General features: G+C 45.5%; 2 protein-coding genes across 2 annotated transcripts; both read left to right on the top strand.

Annotated features, from left to right (window-relative positions):
• Window positions 1-12,420: 12,420 nt before the first annotated feature.
• On the top strand, window positions 12,421-16,561 carry LOC119280211 (probable magnesium transporter NIPA4). Its single transcript, XM_037561143.1, has 9 exons — window positions 12,421-12,909; window positions 13,651-13,707; window positions 13,808-13,898; window positions 13,998-14,158; window positions 14,265-14,392; window positions 14,508-14,645; window positions 14,812-14,904; window positions 15,770-15,875; window positions 15,980-16,561. Exons 1-9 carry the CDS (start codon window positions 12,744-12,746, stop codon window positions 16,186-16,188), a joined length of 1,149 nt encoding a protein of 382 aa, XP_037417040.1. The 5' UTR covers window positions 12,421-12,743; the 3' UTR covers window positions 16,189-16,561.
• A 666-nt stretch (window positions 16,562-17,227) lies between these two features.
• LOC119302444 (cytochrome P450 71A1-like) lies at window positions 17,228-22,666 on the top strand. Its single transcript, XM_037579510.1, has 3 exons — window positions 17,228-18,416; window positions 21,301-21,671; window positions 21,737-22,666. The coding sequence occupies exons 1-3, from the start codon at window positions 17,475-17,477 to the stop codon at window positions 21,996-21,998; spliced, it is 1,575 nt and encodes a 524-aa protein (XP_037435407.1). The 5' UTR covers window positions 17,228-17,474; the 3' UTR covers window positions 21,999-22,666.
• Window positions 22,667-22,911: the final 245 nt, after the last annotated feature.

Genomic DNA, 22,911 nt, shown 5'->3' with positions numbered 1-22,911 from the left:
AAGGAAGAACCACCCGCAGCGGGGACGGGGGCTCGCCGGAGAGGTACCCCACTATCTATCTTAGGGTTCAGGGTGGGGGCGGGGGGGCCTAGAGGGCTGGCCGGGGCGGCGGTGGCGAGTTGTTTCGGGGCGGCGAGGCGGTGCTGGGGCCAGCGGTTCGGCCGGTGGTGGCTGGCGGCTCAGGGGGGTGCAGGTTGAAGATGAACTGCAGACCCTCCCTAAACTACATGTCAAGTGCCTCTCTGCTACCATTGCGTTCAGTTTCGACAGTAGCATTCAGATTCCACAATAAATTTCAGTTTCGACAGTTAAGTTCAGAGTCAACAGTTTTTACCTCATCTGTTGTAGTCAGGTGGTTTTTGGTGATGTTACTTTTACATCCATTTTACATCATCTATTGGAGATGCTATTAGAATCCCACTTGAGATTGATGATGTCTGTCTTGTGCTGCTTTAGCCTTGACGTCTTACGGCTCACCGGAGCTGCTCCAACGACAGAACGATCCATCACAACAGAGTAGTGCCCTGGACGCCATCTACAGATTCCTGAGATCTTCCTCCACACCTCCGACAGCCACCTCTGCCTCAACTACTTCAGCGACCAACCCAATGATGCTGAGGTCGACACGGCTACGGCAAAGAGGTTGCACACTTGTTGCATCACTTATTACTATACATTCACGTCGATCCATTAGGGCTATTTTGGTTCAACGGAAAAACGTCGATCCACTGGTTGTTACCATCACTCTAAATTTCTGCATGCTCTCCTTACATAATCTCACCATATTTTTTTCATATGCATGTCAGATATTGTACACAGTCATGCTGAACATGTAGAGAAAAAAAGAAGAGTTTTGCGCGGAAATACAATGTCATGCAGACATCGCTCCATGGTGGGTTCAATGGCAAACCCTCCCCACCCCTCTCCAGATTGTAATTCAGAGGAAGATATCTGTTCTGAGGCGGATTTAGACGCCGTTGACCACTCCTATTTATCCCCAAGGTGTTTGCTCTACCTTGGCATGATGATGTTAGTCATATCATGCATATGTTGCCTTGCAGTGCCTACTTTTGACATCATATATGTCATCTGCTTAGTTTAGACATGTTCTCACTTGTTTAGTTTCTATATCATATATGGGAATTATGCAGTCTCATGTCTTTTAGCCAGCCATGATATATGTGAAATGTGCAATGCCATCCTGTTTAACCAGGCATCATATATTTGAATGATATCTTGCTCATCCTTTTCTTCATTACATTTCCATTTGTCGACAATGTTTGTACATTAAACTACTCTTCCTGTGAATTAGTCATTTGGGTGGGAGGTTGAAAAATCTGGAGTGAAAACAAGGCCTTCAGAGCAGACAGTGCTACCTGTCGAAGCAGATCTCTTGTTGGGTCCTGATAGCTCCTTAGAGATGGATTCAGAGACAGATGACCAGTCATATTCCCCCACTGAGGTGTATGCTCTAACTTGGCATGGTTATACTGCTCATATCATGCATACAGTGTCTTGCATTGCATGGTTTAGACATCATATACATAATATTCAACACCATGTTTTTAGTTCAAACATCATATCGAATGCTCTCTGTTTAGCATATAAATCACATATGTGAATTAAATGATGTGATCCTGATTACTTAGATAACGTGTAGGTGAATTATGTCATGCGATCATGTTTAGTTATTCATCATATCTTTGAATTATGTTATGCTATGCTATCCAGTTTAGATAGACATCATATATGTGAAATTATGTCATGCTATCCGTTTTAGTTAAACAATATACATGTCAACTATTTCATGCCCTCTTTTTTCCACACTATCTATTGCATCTGTCTCTCATACAATGTTTGTACATTCAACTATGTTTCCTGTTTATCAGCCATTTGAATTGGAGCGGGTGATGCCAGTATCTAGCGGACTAAAAACACGGTCTTCAAATAAAATAGTGCTACCTCTTGGTGGAGATAGCACCCCGGTTGTACATGCACAAGAACCAGCCCTACCACACATAACCCAAACTCTCGCAGATTGTACCCCTACTGCGATGGACAGAGAACCAGCTTCACCCAATCTAACCCCAACCCCAGCCGATAGTAACCCAGTTCCTGTTGACACAACACCATCTCCACCACAGAGCTCCCAAACAAAAGCAGTTAGTAAGGTAGCTCCAGTGTCCAAAGGGCTAGTACTATCACGGCGAACCCCAACTCCACCAGTTAGTACGCCTATTCCTGTGGAGGAAGCACAACCAGCTAGTCATAGTTTAGCATCTATCGCATTTGATGTTGTTAAATCGTATGTGCGTATCTTCCCATCTTGGAAATATTATACTGAAGATGAAGGAAAATGCCAGTTGCAGATGTTTGTCCAGGAGTTATGTGTAAGTAATGTTATTCATGGCAATTACTTTGCTTCGTCCCATACATCCTACCTCCATGATGGTTATAATATAGCAAATTTTCCCATTTTTCTCTATAGAGAAAGACCAGTTTGGAAACTCAGGATGAGGTAATCTGTGCTAATACCTCTGCTATCTTCAAGAATGCTTGGTGGCAGTATCGGAATTACCTGAAGAAAACGTACTTCACCGGCAAACAAACTCATCAAATTCCCTTACGTTCTCCTGAGACACATTTACTGGACGATGACTGGGAACGCCTTGTTTTGTACTGGTCCCGAACCAAGAATGTGGTAAGGTCTATGAGCTCATTTTCTATTTTTAAGTATTATATTCTTTCGTCTTACTGTACTCTGTTCATGTAGAACAAGTGCCTAAACCTGAAGAAAAGATGTTCTAATTTAAGATTCCATTGCTATCATAGTTCAAAAAAGCGCTAGGCGTTAATTGTGCGTTTTGCCACCGCCTTGCGCTTTACTGACCAAAGTGCATACTTAAGCGCAGTTATGCACAGATTATGCGTAGTTATGTGCAATGCATTTTGCCAACGCCTAGAGCCTAGGTGCGCTTAAGCGCTCGCTTATGCACGCCTTTTTTAACTATGATTGCTTTGCTCTTGTATCACTGTATTTACTCATACAAACTTATCTTTAAATTGAAGGATCCAATCGAAACTCCAATGATACAGCAGGTATGTTCACGCATGTCTCTTTAACAGGTTTGCTATTATCAATAGCTCTGTTGATTTCAATTTCAATTGTGTATACAGTTGACTTTCATATCATGCACAATACTAGCATCACAATAGAGCCAATAGTGTTGTTGTACATGTAGACCCGTGGCACCCATCTAAAATCTTGTTGTGCCATGTAGTTTCCCACGCTTTGTATTCTTTCACTGCTGCTTTGTCTTGAACTGATATGATTTGAACCGTGTCTCTATTTTGATTTGGCAAGACAATGCAGTGACCATAGGACATAGATATTGTTTGTTTGATGCTTTTATTATGTACTAGTACTTGGCAATAGAAGACTTGATAGTTTAACCCTGTCCACCTTACTAATGAACTGGTTCGTCGAAATGAGTTTCATATACTAGTACATACTAAACTTGTCATATGTCTGCTTGTTTCTTCTTTTAGAATGCTGACAGAATATTGGGGAAGAGTGCCTTATTAAGCAATGGTAAAGGAAGTAATGTAGATAAGGTTCAGGATAGTAACACATCCTTGTTGGTCTCCAACAAAGCTGATAAAACAGCTAAGGAAGACTATCTTGAAGACAACGAGACAACCCCAAAGTCCTGTCTTGGTTTAGTGTTCGAGTTACTGGCCACTACCGCTTGCACAAGCTATTCAAACTCACTGTCTGAATCAGTTCGGTTTCTTGAGTCTCAACTACAAGCTGAAAGACATCGATCAGTTGTGCTGCGACAAGAAGCGGAAGGACTGCAGAAGTCCCTGGAGCATTCAGATGCATACTTTCTGGTGCAACAGCAAGCGTTGGAGGATTTTAGCGCCAAACAAGACAAAACTAATTAGCTTGCTAAGCTTATTGCCAGCATGGTGGATACCCAGGATAATGTTTCTTGAGCTTTTCTGAAATTGTTTCAGTTATGCTCTTGTTTTGCTGCCGCATTTTATTTGCACTGGTGGCCAATTTTGACAGCTAGTGTATGTAATGTGCTGCTTTGTTCCCTATATTTGCACTGGTGACGAACTTTGATGCCCAGTGGATGTAATATGTGTAATAGTGGTAATAGGCTAGCGTTAATTGCTTGCTTATTTATTTCCTTATTGTCTTGTTTAGTTGTTTGCTTGTAGTCACTGTAGTTCTTTTTCTGTTTTTTTCTAGTGGCCACAATAGCCTATTTTTGGTAACTAGGCAAAAATAATCATGGGCCTTCTACGGGCCGTATGATCCATGGGCCTTCGTCCGGTCGTAGGATCCAGCGGCCTTCTATACGGGCCTAGGGTCCATGGGCCTTCTACGGGCCATAGGGTCCATGGGCCTTCTACGGGTCGTACGATCCATGGGCCGTCTACGGGCCGTAGGATCCATGGGCCTTCTACGGGGCGTATCATCATTTCGCCAATCATGTGCCGTACTATTCGTGGACCATAACGGGTCATTAATAGGCCGTATTTGATAACTCTATGAAAACAGCCCAACGGTTTTTTTTACATGAAAACGGCCCAACGTATTAACGGTCCGCAAACAGGCCGACTGTAACGACGGGCTGAATTTGGCCCACAAGCAGAAAATGACAGTAACGGGCCGTATGTAACCAATTGCTGCAAATGAGCCCAAGAATCAATGGGCCCTGAGAAGGCCGAAAGATAACTTGGGCTGGAAACGGCCCAATGGAATACCGGGTCGTTAATGGGTATAAAGTGATACACTCTTCATTACGGTCCAGTTTCACCATGGGCCATTAATGGGCCAAGAGTTACAAAGGTCCTCATATGGGCCGAAAGAAGTCATGGGCCACACATGGGTTGGAAGTTAAAACGGGCTGAATCATATTGGACGGCCCAGATGACGCTACTGGGCCTAATTTGGAAAGGGCGTAACGGGCCCTGGGTTAGCGGGTCGTAAATGGGCTATATGCGAACATGCCGTTAACAGGCTTTCCGTAGGCCGGCCCGCCACCTTTTGACCAAGTTAAACGGGCCGGCATTTTCACATGAATGGGCCTCTGTTGGGCCATGCCATGTGTCACCGTATCATAGGCGCCTTCGGTCCAATGAGCGGATGACATATGTCCCAACGGTGAGCCGACACGTGTTTCCTCCAGCCAATGATGATTTTACACGTGGAAAATCCCCATTGGTCGGGGCTGTTAACGGGTTATCGGATCCAAAACCCGCCCTGATAGCTTAACGGCGTTCCGTTACGGTGGATGCCATGTGTCGGTCACCCTTGACGAAAGCACTTCTGTGACACGCGATTTATCGTCATGGAAGTGGACACTTCCGTGATGATAATTTTGGTAATGTCATGGAACACTTCTATGACAGCACATGTATGACTATCTTGATTCTGTCATAAATTTATCCTGGATGTACATGCATGACAAAAAACGCGACCTACTGTGACAAACACGTATCATCATGGAAGTGTATTTTTTTGTAGTGTCAATATCATTCTCATGTATGGGCATCTCAAGAAAATTAGCTACACGAGTTGCATAAATTCCGCCAAACAAGTCTCTAGTTAAACTATTAAGATGCAACCTACGTGCAACAATAGCCCCCAAGTTGTATTGCCTATCACCCAATACCGCACTCTTGAGGACACTAAGATCTGGAACGCACATGTGGCAAGCCTCATCTTTAACGTTAATGCATCTTCTCACGAAGAGAGCAAAATAATGTATGGCAGGAAAATGAATGCTCCCTGTGATAGCTTGTGTTATTTCTCTAGATTCCCCCGTAATGATACTAGCAAGAAATTCTTTAAATTCAAATTTGTGAGGTTCACTAACACTACCCCACTGCGGGAGTTTACAAGTAGTATTAAAATCTTCTAAGTCCATGGTATAAGATTTATCATAGAGATCAAATAGGACAGTGTGAGCATTGCGTGATAATGTAAATTTAAATCTTCTCACAAAAAAATCAGTTAAGTGATAATATTGGGGGCACTTATCTAACACGAAGCCCTCAAGTTCAGCGTTACGCACATACACGTCAAATTCCTCCTTAATTCCTGCTTGGACAATAAAATCTTCTGACGACCATTCACAAGGCCGCACTTGAGCTTCTCTTGGTAGTTCTTAGTCCGGCTCACGTATCGCGGGCCTGGGTCCTTGCTTCCTTGAGGAACCACCTTGGTACATTTTCCTAAACATATTTCTTCCTCTGAAAAATTCTAAGATTTTTAGTGACTCAAAATAAAAGTGAACCAAACTCAACAAAATTGATAGCAACTACTCCCACAAGTGCCTAGAGGCCATATCATGCATTAAAACTGCTTTTGACCACATAAATTTGACATGCAAGCTCAAGAACTGGGTCAGCTAAGCAGCAAAAATTTACAGCAAATAAAGCACTAGAACAAAAACTAATTGGATCATTGAAGGAGTCACATACCGAAGAACAATCCCCCAAAGAAGTTTTGTGAATGGAGCTTTAAGCAAGGAGATCGAAAATGGCAGCAAGATGAGCTAGAACTCGGGTTTGAGCTGGTGGATGATTTTTTCTGGAGGAAGGCAAAGTGTTTGGGTGCAAGAATAAGTGGAGGGGGCCCACATGGGGTCCACGAGGCAGGGCGCGCCCTCCACCCTCGTGGGCACATGGTGAGGTCCCCTGGTGTGTTCTCAGTGCCAATAATTCTTAAATATTTCAAAAAAATCATATTAAATTTTCAGGACATTTGGAGAACTTTTATTTTCGGGGTATTTTTTATTGCAAGGATAATTCAGAAAACAGACAGAAAATACTATTTTTGCTTTATTTAAACTAAATAACAGAAAGTAAATGGAGGGTACAGAGAGTTGTGCTTTCTAACTTCATCCATCTCATGCTCATGAAAAGGAATCCACTAATAAGGTTGATCAAGTCTTGTTAACAAACTCATTTCGAATAATATGAAACCGGAGAATTTTCGAATAACACTAGGTTACCTCAATGGAATATGCACATCCCCAACAATAAGAATATCATATTTCTTCTGACAGTAGGAAGAGGAAATTCAAAACCTCCAATAGTAATTGTTGAAATTTTTCCAATAGAATTGATATTGTGGACTTGAGGTTGTTTCCTTGGAAAGTGTACCGCATGCTCTTTACCATTAACATGAAAAGTGGCATTGCCTTTGTTGCAATCAATAACAGCCCCTGCAGTATTTAAAAAGGGTCTACCAAGAATAATAGACATATTATCGTCCTCGGGAATATCAGGAATAACAAAGTCCATTAAAATAGTAATGTTTGCAACCACAACAGGCACATCCTCACAAATACCGACAGGTATAGCAGTCGATTTATTAGCCATTTGCAAAGATATTTCAGTAGGTGTCAACTTATTCAAATCAAGTCTACGATATAAAGAGAGAGGTATAACACTAACACCGGCTCCAAGATCACATAAGGCAGTTTTAACATAGTTTCTTTTAATGGAGCATGGTATAGTTGGTACTCCTAGTCTCATTGCCAGATTATGTTTCGCCATCAGAAATAGAAATATCATTGGGATTCTCAGGTGTGTCAACAGCAGGTTCACTAGAAGCATGCAAGGTTCTATCATTTTTCTTTTTCTTCTTCTTAGAAGAACTAGGTGCATCAACATTAGTTCTCTGAGAATCTTGCTCAATTCTCTTAGGGTGGCCCTCAGGATACAAAGGTTTCTGAGTCATTTTACCCCCTCTAGTCATAACTCTAACAACATTATCATTTTTCTTATTATTCAATTAATTGAGCAAATCATTCTGAGCTTTAAGTACTTGTTCTACTTGAGTGGTAACCATAGAAGCATGTTTACTAATAAGTTTAAGTTCACCTTTAACTCTAGACATATAATCACTCAAGTGTTCAATCATATAAGTATTACGTTTCAATTGTCTACCAACATAAGCATTGAAGTCTTCTTATTTAACCATAAAATTATCAAACTCGTCCAAGCATTGGCTAGCAAACTTAGTAGATGGGATTTCACATTTATCAAATCTATAGAGAGAATTTACCTTTACTACCCGTGTCGGGTTATCAATACCATGTATTTCTTCAATAGGTGGTAAATTCTTAACATATTCAGCTTTAATACCTTTTTCTTTCATAGATTTCTTTGCCTCTTGCATATCTTCAGGACTGAGAAACAGAATACCCCTTTTCTTCGGAGTTGGTTCAGGAAGTGTCCAATCATTTCATTACTCAACATATTAGTCAATAGCAATTCAACTTTATCAACAATTATTTCCCTGAAAACACAACCAGCAAAACTATCCAGGTGGTCTCTGGAAGCATCGGTTAGTCCAATCAAGTATTTCATTTTTCTTGAGAGGATGATCAGGCAAAGCATTAAGTAACTGGAGAAGCCTCCCCCAAGCTTGTGGGAGACTCTCTTCTTCAATTTGCACAAAATTATATATTTCCCTTAAGGCAGCTTGTTTCTTATGAGCAGGGAAATATTTAGCAGAGAAGTAATAAATCATATCCTGGGGACTATGCACACAATCAGGATCAAGAGAATTAAACCATGTTTTAGCATCACACTTTAATGAGAATGGAAACAACTTAAGGATAAATTAAGAGCGAGTTTTCTCATCATTAGTGAATAGGGTGGCTATATCATTTAATTTAGTAAGATGTGCCACAACAGTTTTAGACTCATAGCCATAAAAAGGATTAGATTCAACCAAAGTAATTAACTTAGGGTCAACAGAGAAATCATAATCCTTATCGGAAATAAAGATAGGTGAAGTAGCAAAAGCAGGGTCATATTTCATTCTAGCATTCAAAGACTTTTCTTTAAGCTTAGCTAATAATTTCTTAAGATCATATCTATCATTGCAAGCTAAGAAGTCTCTAGCAGTTTCTTCATCCATAACATAACCCTCAGGAACAACATGCAATTCATATCTAGGGGGAGAATCTTCATCATCACTTTCATCAATATTATCAGTTTCAATAATTTCATTCTCTCTAGCCCTAGCAAGTTGTTCATCAAGAAATTCACCTAGTGCCACAGTATTATCAAGCATAGAACTAGTTTCATCATAAGTATCATGCAAAGCAGAAGTGGCATCATCAATAACATGCGACATATCGGAATGAATAGCAGGAGTAGGTGTCGCAAGTTTACTCAAAACAGAAGGTGAATCAAGTGCGGAGCTAGATGGCAGTTCCTTACCTCCCCTCGTAGTTGAGGGAAAAATCTTGGTTCTTTTGTCTTTCAAGTTCTTCATAATGATCAGCAGATATAAATCCCAAGTGACGCAAAGAATAGAGCTATGCTCCCCGGCAACGGCGCTTGAAAATAGTCTTGATAACCCACAAGTATAGGGGATCGCAACAGTTTTCGAGGATAGAGTATTCAACCCAAATTTATTGATTCGACACAAGGGGAGCCAAAAAATATTCTCAAGTATTAACAGTTAAGTTGTCAATTCAACCGCACCTGAAAGACTTAATATCTGCGGCAAAGTATTTAGTAGCAAAGTAATATGATAGTAGCGGTAACGGTGGCAAAAATAACGGTAGTAGTTTTGTAGTGATTGTAACAGTGGCAACGGAAAACTAATTAAGCAAAGATCAATATGTGAAAAGCTCGTAGGTAATGGATTAGTGATGGATAATTATGTCGGATGCGATTCCTCATGCAATGGTTATAACATAGGATGACACAGAACTAGCTCCAGTTCATCAATGTAATGTAGGCATGTATTCCGAATATAGTCATACGTGCTTATGGAAAAGAACACGCATGCCATCTTTTGTCCTACCCTCCCATGGCAGCGGGGGCCTATCGGAAACTAAGGGATATTAAGGCCTACTTTTAATAGAGTACCGAAACAAAGCATTAACACTTAGTGAATACATGAACTCCTCAAACTACGGTCATCACCGATAAGTATCCCGATTATTGTCACTTCGGGGTTAACGGATCATAACACATAATAGGTGACTATAGACTTGCAAGATAGGATCAAGAACTCACATATATTCATGAAAGCATAATAGGTTCAGATTTGAAATCATGTCACTCGGGCCCTAGTGACAAGCATTAAGCATAGCAAAGTCATAGCAACATCAATCTCAGAACATAGTAGATACTAGGGATCAAATCCTAACAAAACTAACTCGATTACATGATAAATCTAATCCAACCCATCACCGTCCAGCAAGCCTACAATGATATTACTCACGCACGACGGTGAGCATCATGAAATTGGTGATGGAGGAAGGTTGATGGTGACGATGGCGACGGATTCCCCTCTCTGGAGCCCGAACGGACTCTAGATCAGCCCTCCCGAGAGAGATTAGGGCTTGGCGGTGGCTCCGTATCGTAAAACACGATGAATCCTTCTCTCTGATTTTTTTCTCCCTGAACGTGAATATACAGAGTTGGAGTTAAGGTCGGTGGAGCACCAGGGGGCCCATGAGGCAGGGGGCGCGCCCAGGGGGTAGGCGCACCCCCCACCCCCGTGGACAGGGTGTGGCCCCCTGGCCTTGATTCTTTCATCAGTATTTTTTATATATTCCAAAAATATTCTTCGTTGATTTTCAGGTCATTCCGAAAACTTTTATTTCTGCACAAAAATAACACCATGGCAATTCTGCTAAAAACAGCGTCAGTCCGGATTAGTTTCATTCAAATCATGCAAGTTAGAGTCCGAAACAAGGGCAAAAATATTTGAAAAAGTAGATACGTTGGAGACGTATCAACCATACTTATTGATAAGCAAAAAGGTTCAACACAAGTCATCATGTCTCAAACAAAAGAAAGAAAAATGCTCACAAAGAGCAGAGAAAGAGAAATAAAGACACAACCGGCTGGCATAAGAAAGATAGGAAAACTAATTGTCTATTCTATTACATAACCGCCATACAAACCGATTGAAAATATCTCATGCTACCATCTCCCATCAAATAGATCCAGTAACCATACGCTCCCTGGCCTCCGTCGGAGTGAGTAGCGACCACATATGGATCAACGCAGTGGCTTGGAAAATAACCTGCAAAAAATGAATGTTTGTTGTTCTGTTAAACACCAAATCATTTTTGCAGTTCCAGACTGCCCATAATAAAGCACATACTCCCACGAATGTGTCTTGTTGTTTAAGAATCTATCTCGTCAAGCCACGTCCCAAATAACGTGCTGATAGTATTCGGATGAGTAATATTAAAGGCTATGTGAACCGTCCGCCACAATTTTTATGCCAAAGAGCAGTCAAGAAAGAGGCGTTTGATGGATTCATCCTGAGCACAAAAACTACATCTTGTAGATCGTGTCTAGTCGCATTTTGCCAAATTGTCTTTAGTTAAAATGACTTGTTTATATACAAACCACATAAATACTTTAATTTTCAAAGGAACTTTGACTTTTCAAACCTATACAAACTTGATGTTACAATATGGCATGTATGGCATTTGTTCTTTTTTTTTTTTTGAGGGAATGACATTTGTTCTCCCCTATAGCCTAATAGCTTGATCTCCAGTAAAGATGATTTACTTACCTGCAAAGAAGTGTGCGCCGATTAGGGAAATAAAAGGAAATTATAACGGATGTATTAAAGTCCAAGATCTATTGGCAGGAGGTGAAAAGATTAAACAATGGAGCCAAACCGTTGTACTATAAATTGGAAAATCAAATCAGTGAAGTTAGTCACCAAGATGCATGGCGCAGTTTCAAAGGAGCAAGAGCAAGCGTGCTGCAACATTTTTTTGTACGCATAGTATTGAAGAAGACAGTGGAACACTAGCCTTTTAAAGAAAAATCACTAGCCCAAAACGTTGTCCCTGTAGTGGTGCTCTAACACACGTGTCAGATCAAATCAAGATGACAGGGCGCGTGTGACCAAACTATTTGCGGTACGCCGTTGCGCCAAAGAAAGTGTTTTCCTCGGAAAAGCAAATCGCATTAGGGCCGCCACAAACCAACCTTACGTCTACTTTGCAAATCAATCGTGCAGCGAACTGGACCGCGTGTCCGGTCCGTCCGTCCGTCCGGGCAGCAGAAGCTGCGAAATCCGTCGCGTTTTGGCTCCCAAGAAAAGCCGTGCGGCGCACATCCGTCGGCCGCTGCCAGCCACACCGCAGCACAGCACGGCAGCACCCGCAGCGGACAAAACGGAACTACTGGACGCACGATACTAAATGCCCGACGTTGAGACGATGGACAATCTGATGGGCAAGCTTTGCTTTGTTATACCCATGGATGGTTGGATTTGCCACATCGTGCGAACATCGGCTGAAAAGGATCGTGTGTATAGCAACGCTCCGGACAAAAAACCGAGTAGCTCGCTCGCACGGCACGAGCCACGCACGCCCGCCCGCCTCCTGGACTGGCTGACTGACCGCCCGCCCGTTCCCCTCCCCCTCGCCCCCGCTTCCTTCTCGACGACGTCGTCGCCGCAGTCTTTTGGTGGTTTTTGTCCCGCGGCCTCTGCCGCCCGCGCGCGATACCTTCCCCTCTCCTCCCCACTCCCCCGCCCCGCGTAGAGCTCACATAGGCCAGAAGCAGCCGAGCAGCAGCACAGCGGCGGAAAGCCAAGCCAAGCCATCCCAGTCCAGTCCCACCGACCGGGCAGCGGCCTCTCCAGATCTCGCATGCGCGGCCGCCGCAGGAGGGGGAGGAGGAGGAGGACGGGCTAGGGTGTCGCCGGCGTTTCCGAGATGCGCGGGGAGCGGCTGGGGAGCTGGGTGGTGTCCTACACCGGGATGTCGGCCGACAACATCAAGGGCCTGCTGCTCGCGGTCTCCTCCAGCCTCTTCATCGGGGCCAGCTTCATCGTCAAGAAGAAGGGCCTCAAGAAGGCCGGCGCCTCCGGCGTCCGCGCAGGTGCCTCTCTTCCCTCCCCCCTCTCTCTCCGCCCCGCACGCTCCCGCCTCCTTTCACGCTGCCTGGCGAGCAGCGCGGTGCCTTCCCCGTGCCGCCGCCGCCTCGCCGCGCTGCCGGCCGGGTCTCTAGCCTAGATCCGCGCGGAGCCGCGCGAGGTTCGGATCTCGCTTTCGCTGTCGGTGGGGGCCTGTGCTGGACCCTGGATAGGTAGGACTTTGGGGCAGTAGGCGCATTGGGGATCGGGCTGGTTGTTGAGCTCCGATTGAGACGGTTCCTGAGCTTTGCTTGATGTTGTTCCACCAATATCAATGATTAGCACAACAGATGACACGGTGGTGATGGGCTGATGGCTTGATGTACCTTGCATTTCTTCCTTGCTCCTGCACCTTTAATGTCACGTTCAGCATCCGTGTCTCGGAAATATGACAGTCATTGACTGTACAAGGGAGATGAATTCTCACTCACTCATGTTATTTGTTGCAAGCAACGGGAAAATGTGTGCAATAGACTCCCTTCTGTTAGCTTGAATCCCTTAAACCTTCAGTGTATATCTTTTTTCTTCAAAAATAACAATGATAAAATTCAGCATATGTTGATGATCATATGCCCTGTCCTAGGTTAAATTTTCCTTGTTTCATCTGTGGCGTATCGTGCAAATGTCGTGCTGAAAATGTTGCTTCTGTCATCCAGCTACATTTCAACCTTTTCCAGTGTCTATGCTTACTTTGTTGATTTGAACAGGTGTTGGTGGCTACTCTTACCTGCTTGAGCCACTGTGGTGGATAGGACTGATAACAAGTAGGTATTTCCTTTGAAACAGTGGAGAGACATTTGGTTCCGGCATAGTCTTTTGCTTCCATTACTGTATGTGGTGGTACTAACGATGTACAATTTCCAGTGGTTGTTGGGGAAATCGCTAACTTTGCTGCGTACGCTTTTGCCCCTGCTATCTTGGTCACTCCACTTGGCGCACTTAGCATAATTATTAGGTACGGACTAAATTTGATATGATTTACAACTTGATACACTGAAATCTTGTATTGCTTATATTTCAGTAGTTCTGATACTTTTGGCACGTTCTCTTACAGTGCTGTTCTTGCACGTATCATTTTGCGGGAGAAGCTGCACATGTTTGGTGTACTCGGGTGTATTCTTTGTGTTGTGGGTTCGACAACAATTGTGCTACATGCCCCTGCGGAACGTGAAATTGAGTCTGTGGCAGAAGTATGGGATCTTGCTACCGAACCAGGTTTTATTCTGCATTCTATATGCTTGCATAGTACTGTGAATCATTATTTGGATCGGAGGGAGTACTATTTATCAACAATACTAAGGCTTAAACTTCTATGTTGCAGGATTTCTACTTTATGCAGCCATTGTGCTCACAGCAGCTTTCGTGCTCATATTCCATTTTGTCCCACAGTATGGTCAGACACATATTATGGTGTATATTGGTATCTGTTCTCTTTTTGGGTCTCTGTCGGTATGCTTTTCACCTCATGAATTTTTGTTTTGTATTCACTTAATACTTAGATAGTTGGTAGAAAAAAACTCCGTCATGATTCTAATGTTTCTGTCTATTCTGTTTGGTTTGGCAGGTCATGAGTGTCAAAGCTCTTGGGATAGCCTTGAAGCTGACGTTTTCAGGGATGAATCAGCTAGTCTATCCACAAACATGGTTCTTCACACTTGTTGTGGTTGCATGCATAGTAACACAGATGAACTATCTGAACAAGGTATGATCGATGTTTATGTTCGTTGGCAGTTATGGGTGTTCTAAGAGAATAATTTCCACAGGTAGCATAGACTGAAGAGCATTGTTGCTATGTTGATAACTTGATATCTTATATGTGTGTATTATGTTATACATTATGTTCAGCTTGGTATTGTTTACTTCTGCAGGCCCTTGACACATTCAATACTGCAGTTGTTTCGCCCATTTATTATACAATGTTTACTTCGTTGACCATTTTGGCTAGTGTAATAATGTTCAAGGTAATGCTTTGGAGCTCCATATACTTATGTAATTGTCAGCAAGCTTTGCTTTACTCTCCGTCTTAAACAACGATATTGACTAAATAAATCGATCCAGGGATCTTAGTTATTTTGGGAATGTTTTAGATAATTTCAATGTAGTGGGTGAACATACACATTAAAATGGGTCTAGATACATGCGAATCAGAAAAATGCTAAAACATACTTATTATATTTAGGAACAGAGGGAGTAGATGTCAATCTGTACTTTAGTGAGTTAGCTTCTAGCACTAGTATGCATTGAAGTAATTCTGAGTTATTCTTTGTACCACGTGTCAAAATATTCTATCCATAACCTTGCAATCTTTGTGTTTCGTAGAACACTCAGGTTTTGGCCTTGTCACAGTAAACCTTGCAGCCATCACTACAACAATCACTCAAGTTTACCTGGCTGATTGTTTTACAGTAAACCTGTTAGCTGTGGTGTTGCCTGGCTGATTGATATCCAAATTCAGTTATAGTAAGGGCTTTGAACCAGATCCACTCATAGTAAGGGTTAGACGGCCTATCATTGTGTTTGAAAATTCTCAAATTAGTAAGCTTATGTTGTCAAGAGCCAGGACTATAGTTGCAATGCTCATGGAATCCTGCCTTCATTGTGAGGATGAGGTGGTTATGTCAACAGGACAAAATAGGATAAAGTATGAATGTCTGACAACATGATTTAGAAATATCTATTAAACGATGATGATTTTCTGAATTATAATAACACCTCACATCTTCTATCCGCTAAGCTGATTGTCAAGTGGTGCATCAGTCGATCATTTATTTGATTCCACTGAAAATGCTGGGGATCATTTATTAGTTTCACTATAACTGCATGCAGGACTGGGATCGTCAAAATCCGACTCAAATTGTCACGGAAATGTGTGGTTTTGTTACTATCCTTTCTGGGACGTTTCTGCTTCACAAGACAAAAGACATGGTGGATGGTATGACTACATTTCCTCCCTTTCTGACCTTTTTAAGCATCCTCTTCTTTCACTTGAAATGACACCTATGTGTAATTTCTCATTATCCCTTGTTGGCATGACAGGTCTCCAACAGAATTTACCTATCCGAATTCCGAAACACGCGGACGAGGATGCGTATGAATCTGAAGGAATTCCTCTCAGGTCTGCTGCTGATGGGATTCCTCTCAGGTCACCCCGGGGCGCCGAAGGAATTCCTCTCAGGTCTGCCGCCGATGGCATTCCGCTCAGGTCATCATCGAGGGGCGCAGAATCGTTCCGCTCGACATCATGACCTGGTGATGGTTGCAGCTGGGTTCAAGCCCATGAGACGCTTGAAGGCAACATTGGTCAAGTCATGGTGCCTCGATGCTTTATACCTGGGAAGGGAAGGGAAGAATCTCCATTGTTTCGTCGGATAGAACTCCTTAGGTTTTGACTGTAGGACTGGGAAGGTAAAACGGCTGGGCGCCCCTTGTAATTGTTGAGACTTTGGTACAGAAGAAGTTTGGGGCTTACATCGGTTAATACTATATATACGTCTCTGGGCAAGATAATTAGAATGGCCAAGGACCCAAGTTTTGAACATACAATTTCCTTCTTTCCATTTTTTGAACATAAAGCAGTGAGCCACAGAGGTCGTTCTCTGGAACTGCTGTATTCCGGAATTACTTGTCGCAGAAATGGATAAAATGAATGTATCTCGAACTAAAATTCATCTGGAATTATTTGTCGCAGAAATGGATAAAATGGATGTATCTAGAACTAAAATTCATCTACATATAGGCCCTGTTTGGTTCATAAGTCCTAGAACTTTTTTTAGTCCCAACTTATAAGTCTCAAGTCCCTAAAAAGTCCTTACCTGTTTGGTTCTGGGACTTATAAGTTTTTATAAGACCATATTACAACTATAAGTCCCTCTTTGAGAGTCTTATTTCATAAGTCTCAAATGCCTACTTTAAGTCCCTATAAGTCCCTCCTGTTTGGTTTAGATGGGACTTATAGGAACTTTTTTAAGTCTCTAAGTCAATAAGTTCCTAAAAACAAACACCCTCATATCCATTTCTCCAACAAGTATTTCGGGACTGAGGGAGCACATATAACTAGAACCATGCAGCTGCATCATTGCAGATCCAAATGGGATTGCTAGATCTTGACGTAACCCATAATAATTCCAAAGGACTTCTCATGAGCACATGCTCAGAACTTGACCTACCGGCGGCTTTTCTTTTCGTTCTCGTCAACCTAGTCGGCCTATCATCATCAGATGACGCACCTTGACGTTAAACAATCGATTAATCTGGCACATTTTGTAATCCATTACAAAGCAGTAGATGCCAGTCCACTCTCAGTGACCTCCGAATGGCGACAATGTCCATACTCCATTGTCTATCCTCTGTGCCAGAGCTCCAAAAGAAGACGCATATACAAATGGGATTCCAATCCAAGGTCACTGCAAACCTAGGACTAGGAGCAAGCGACTCCCGAAAGCGAAGGCGACGTTGACTGCCGCCGGCCCGTCACCGCCACCGCCATTAACAGTCAGCTTCCAGAGCTCGTCGAAAGGGTCAAACACCATCCATGGAGCTCACCGCGCTGCTCCTGCTCCTCCCCTTCCTCCTCGCCGGCCTCCTCTGCCTCGGGAAGAAGGACGGCGGGGCCGATGCGCGGCGCCTCCCTCCGGCTCCTTGCGGCCTGCCCGTCATCGGCAACCTGCACCAGGTGGGCGCGCTCCCACACCGCGCCCTGCGCGCGCTCGCCGCCGCCCACGGCGCGCCCGACCTCCTGCGGCTCCGCCTCGGCCAGGTCCCCGCGCTGGTCGCCTCCTCCCCGGCCGCGGCCGCCGAGCTCATGCGGGCGCACGACCACGCCTTCGCCACGCGCCCCTACTTCCGCACCGCCGAGATCCTCACCTACGGCTTCCGGGACCTCGTCTTCGCGCCCCACGGCGAGCACTGGCGCCACGTCCGCCGGCTCTGCTCCGAGCACGTCCTCAGCGCCGCCCGGTCGCGCCGCCACAGCGCCATGCGAGAGCGGGAGGTGGCCGCCCTCGTCCAGGCCGTCGCCGACCGCGCCGCTTCTTCTTCTTCTTCCGCCGCCGCCGTGGTCGACGTGAGCGGGGCGCTGTACCGATTCGCGAACGACGTGATCTGCCGGGTGGTCTCGGGGGCTAGGCTGTCGAGAGAGGAGGAGGGAGGAGGAGGGAGGAGCGAGCTGTTCAGGGAGCTGATCGAGGAGAACACGGCGCTGCTGGGCGGGTTCTGCGTCGGCGACTACTTCCCGGCGCTGGCGTGGGCGGACGCGCTGCTGTCCGGCGGCGGCGCGAGGGCGTGGAGGAACTTCAGGCGGTGGGACGAGCTGCTGGAAAAGGTGGTCGTTGAACACGAGGGGGCGAGGAGCGGTGCCGGCATGGAGGAGGAGGAGGACTTCGTGGACGTGCTGCTGGCACTGCGGGAGGACGGGCACGGGCACGGGCAGGACGGGTTCGAGCTGAGCAGGGACATCATCAAGTCGCTATTGGCGGTAAGTTGTTCTTATCAGAGTCGACTGCACCTCATACTTTGCGCAAGGGACATTGCGAATCTGAGCGCCCAAGATCAGAACATCCGCACACCAATATACTCTCTAGTTTCCTTCCCTCAAAAAAAAAAAAAAAACTCTCTAGTTTCCATGTGCAATGAAAATTTCTTTTTCATCCCTGAAGACAGCCCCAGTCGTAGACTTACGCAAGTCATGATCAAAAGATGCATCAACATTAATTAAGCATCATAAAATCCAAAGGTGTGCGAATCCACCCGCTAGCCCCCAATGCAAGTATTTGGAGAGGAAGCAAAAAACATAATTAGCCGTGAGAGCAAGAATCCCCATGAAAATTGGGAAAAGCTTACATTCACCCGACCGATCACGCGCGCCGCGTCCGCCGTTTCCCTGTCCGTTGGATCATCTGTTGATCGGCTGGACGAGAGTGTCCCTGCTTCCGCGTCACGCACGTCGGTTTTTATGAAACAGAACCCTTGTTTCAGAACCAGCATTCTTGCAACTGACAGCTCCATTGACTGGGAGGGCGACGCTTCTGGATTTGGGAGGGCGGTAGGGCTAGCGGCGCAGGGCGTTGGGCGACGGGGCCTATCCAGCGCGATGGCCGACGTCGACTCCAGCAGGTATGGATCTGAGATCTCCCCTCCCTTTCCCCCGCATTTCTAGTGATTCTGTAGGTGTTCATTGCGGTTCTCCCCGGGGCGCTAGATCCATACCACCGAGATGACGAGAACGGTGCGACTAGGAGGGAGATGGCTGGTTTGTTGGAGAGTGGTCGCCGGTGTAGTTAGGTTGCAGGATTTGGATCTATTGCAGGATTTTTTTTACATAATTTCAGCACTGGTAATGTCATGCAAAGGGACTTGAAGCTGCACGATCTTTGTATTATTTCCGAATTTCCGGAGCTCATTGTTTCCCTAGGATTCTCTGTGATTTTCTCTGAAGCTCATAGTTTCTCTAGGATTCCCTGTGATTTTCTCTGAAGCTCATAGCTTATGATAAACTTAAAGTTGCAGGAGCCCGCGCGGCCAGTCTTTTTCTTTTTCTTGCATGGTCTTGTTTCAGTAGATTTCTGCAACACGGGACTAGTTTTGGAAAGAAAGAAAAAACGATTCAGTGGTGAAGGTTTTTTTTCTGCAACTGGGGACTTGTTTCAAAAGATTTCTGCAACATGTCTTTTATTTCAGAAAGAAAAGAAATGTTTCGGTCATGAAGGTTTTTTTTTCTGTAACAAGGGTCTTGCTTCAGTAACATAGCCTGAGTTGCAACGCCGTAGGAGCGCCCGACGTTAGAGAAGGAGTGGTCAAACATTGCAACATGACGCTTGTTTCAGAAACACAGTTCCGGTTGCAGGAAAACGTCAAAGAAGCGTCGCGCTGGGCAAAGCTGTGTTAGGATGACAGACAGGGGAATCTGTTTCCGAAACAGAAGGGTTGTTGCAGGAAGTAAGAGGTGGTCACGCGTGAACGATGGTCAGATCCGACGGCTGTCAGGGCGCTGATTGAACGAAGCACTTTGCGGCGGATGTTTCCAATACATTCGCCGGCCGATGCATAGCGGCGCCCATGAAAATTTGGGTAGCATCTTGAATCTTCTCCTTCCGCACCATTTTCCCACCACAAATACAAAATAGTAATGACGATCATCTCACACGTATTCTAGAGGCCCATGGTAGTCTTGCTCTCACAAGTGTAGGAGGAATTCCATAACAGTTTCACTAGCACGATCAATTTCACAAGCTCCATCAATAATTTCATCCAATTTGCCTTCGCCTCATCTTATTTAGACTTAGATGTAAGTTTCTTTCCGCACTTTACATTTAGAATGACGCTAAGTGTCACTTGCTAGCCATTTGATATGTTCCGTATAGCCTATCGGATCATTGCAACATGGACCATGTCACGGTCGTCTATTGTAACATAGACCACGTTGTGATCATCTCCAGCATGGACTTTTGGTCACTGTTGCAACTGGACCCATGTTGCGGTCACTCATTACAACACGGGCCATGTTGTGGTCACCTCTGGTTTGCGCGACATGAGCTTTTGGTCATTGATTGCAACATGAATCGTGTTGCGGTCACCTTCAGCAATGACGACCGAGTAGACAGACTCGTCGCAGCTCCACCCGCAAGCATCGGCGACGGTTGCCTCTTGCAGCAGAAGATGCCGCCATTGATGCTAGGTGTTCGCCATGCAACAGTATGCGACGGGCCTGTGCAGGCCGTGCAACAGTTGCCGTCTTGCCGAATCCAAAGCAACGGATGGATCATGGAGGGTCATATATTTGACTGATGGCCAAAGAAATTTCAGGTAACTGATAATTAGTACAGTAACAGCAAAGTTACCTGCACCCTAACAATTTCTTCAAAAAATATTCAGCCCGTGGTAAACTGGAACCTATGACAGAACTCTGAACTCAGACACCTTTATTTAGGTCATGTTTGGTTCATAAGTCCTAACACTTTTTGAGTCTCAACATATAAATCTCAAGTCCCTAAAAAGTCCCTATCTATTTGGTTCCTTGGACTTAACATGAACTAAAAGACTATATTACAACTATAAGTCCCTCCTTGATAGTCTTATTTCATAAGTTTCAAATACCCACTTTAAGTCCCTATAAGTTCTCCTGCTTGGTTTAGATGGAACTTATAAGGACCTTTTTAAGTCCCTAAACCAATAAGTCCTTGGAAACAAACACCCTTAGCCTTGGCTCGAATTTGGAGCTCTTGAGCACATGCTGCCCGGAGCCCGGTCCAGAGCAGCATTTCACGCCGCTGAGCTGCATATTCCAGCGGTGGGGAACATTCAGGATGGTTGTGCCACACATCATCTACGATGTGGTTATGGATTTCGCTCACGCGCTGCAGGACATGTTCGCGGCGGGAACGGAAACGACATACATCGCGCTGGAATGGGCCATGTCGGAGCTGATGAGGAACCCCGCGGCGATGCGGAGGCTACAGCAGGAGGTGCGCAGCGCCGCCGCCGCCGCATCGGCCGGCGGCATCGCCAAGGCCGACGCGCTCGGCGCGGCCACGGCGCCCTACCTGAAGGCGGTCGTGAAGGAGACGCTCCGCCTTCACCCGCCGGTGCCGCTGCTCCTGCCCCGCGAGTGCATGCAGGACGCCGCCGTGCTGGGCTACCACGTCGCCGAGGGCACGCGGGTGTTCGTCAACGCCTGGGCCATCAACCGCGACCCAGGCTCCTGGCACGCGCCCGAAGAATTCCTCCCCGAAAGGTGAGCAACCTCGGCACTGTATTCCGTCAGAAGTGTCAATTTTCTTAGCCGTTCCGTGTGTTCAGGTTCTTGGAGAGCGAGGTGGACTTCAGGGGCGGGCACTTCGAGTTCATACCCTTCGGGGCCGGGCGGAGGATCTGCCCCGGGATGCAGTTCGGGCTGGCGACCGTGGAGCTCGCGCTCGCCAACCTGGTGCGCCTGTTCGACTGGGAGCTGCCGGACGGCATGGCGCCGGAGGAGCTCGACATGTCGGACGCGCCCGGGCTGACCACGCCAAGGCGGGTGGGCCTCCGGCTCGTCGCGAGGCCCGTTCGAGTGGGATCATGAAACAGGACTAGGCCCAGCAAGCAACGTGCAAAACTAGAGTTCATGAATGAATCAAGAACACCCTCTCGCTAGGGTTTTTCCTCCCGGAGGCGATTTTATCGCCGCCGTCGAGATCTTTGCTTCCCTCCTCCGATCCCCCTCGGTTGTTGGTTCGGGCTGATCACGGGGCGATCTGGTATCGCTGCCCGGCCTTGATCGACACCTAGGGGTGAGAGGAGAGTTAGGGTTGGTTCGCAAGGTCCGATCTGTTTTTCGGACTAGGGTTCAAGATTGGCTGCGGGATGAGATCCAAGGCGGATAAGGCGTCTGGGTCAAACACCGCATCGGAGGTGGAGAAGATGATGGCTGAGTTAGGGCTTCGTGAGGAGGACCTCGACGATGTCGTCTTTGATGAAAAGCAAGCGCCACCAGTAGCTGTGAGATGGATGGCGGTGGCCAGGGTTCACATCGACAAGCCGTACAGTCAATACTGATTCTTCAAGAACATGCGTGCTGCCTGGGACTTGGCCCATGATGTGAAGTTTCGCCCTTTGGAGGACAACCTCTATACTATGCAATTTTTCTGTTTAGGTGACTGGGAACGCGTGATGCAGGATGGCCTGTGGAATTTCAGAGGTAATGCGGTGGTGATCGAGCCATATGATGGAATCACAAAACCCACTGAAGTCGCCCTAGACACCATCAATATATGGATTTAGATCCATGATGTCCTGGACCTGTATGCACATCTTGTTAATCCACTTGCAGCAAGGGTTGGCGAAGTCTTGTTCTCGGAGCCAATCACGCAAGATTTTGCTGGCAACTTCTACCGCGTGTGGGTAAAGATCAATGTACACAAGCCCCTAAAAATGCCGTGTCCATGATCCGAGACGGGAAAAGGCAGATATACCGCGTGAGATACGAACTCCTCCCC

This window comes from Triticum dicoccoides, chromosome 1A (genome assembly GCF_002162155.2).
Source record: "Triticum dicoccoides isolate Atlit2015 ecotype Zavitan chromosome 1A, WEW_v2.0, whole genome shotgun sequence".
In the NCBI taxonomy this organism is placed as follows: domain Eukaryota; kingdom Viridiplantae; phylum Streptophyta; class Magnoliopsida; order Poales; family Poaceae; genus Triticum; species Triticum dicoccoides.
The sequence above is the reverse complement of the archived record's forward strand: the minus strand, read 5'-3'. Positions and strand labels throughout refer to the sequence as shown.

Bases quoted from the DNA above. Each gene is read 5' to 3' on its own strand.
- LOC119302444 (XM_037579510.1), top strand. From the start codon at position 17,475: ATGGAGCTCACCGCGCTGCTCCTGCTCCTCCCCTTCCTCCTCGCCGGC. The intron at 18,417-21,300 runs GTAAGTTGTTCT...CACGCGCTGCAG, and splicing joins TCATCAAGTCGCTATTGGCG to GACATGTTCGCGGCGGGAAC. The intron at 21,672-21,736 runs GTGAGCAACCTC...CCGTGTGTTCAG, and splicing joins GAAGAATTCCTCCCCGAAAG to GTTCTTGGAGAGCGAGGTGG.
- LOC119280211 (XM_037561143.1), top strand. From the start codon at position 12,744: ATGCGCGGGGAGCGGCTGGGGAGCTGGGTGGTGTCCTACACCGGGATG. The intron at 14,159-14,264 runs GTTTTATTCTGC...TCTATGTTGCAG, and splicing joins GGATCTTGCTACCGAACCAG to GATTTCTACTTTATGCAGCC. The intron at 14,393-14,507 runs GTATGCTTTTCA...TTGGTTTGGCAG, and splicing joins CTCTTTTTGGGTCTCTGTCG to GTCATGAGTGTCAAAGCTCT.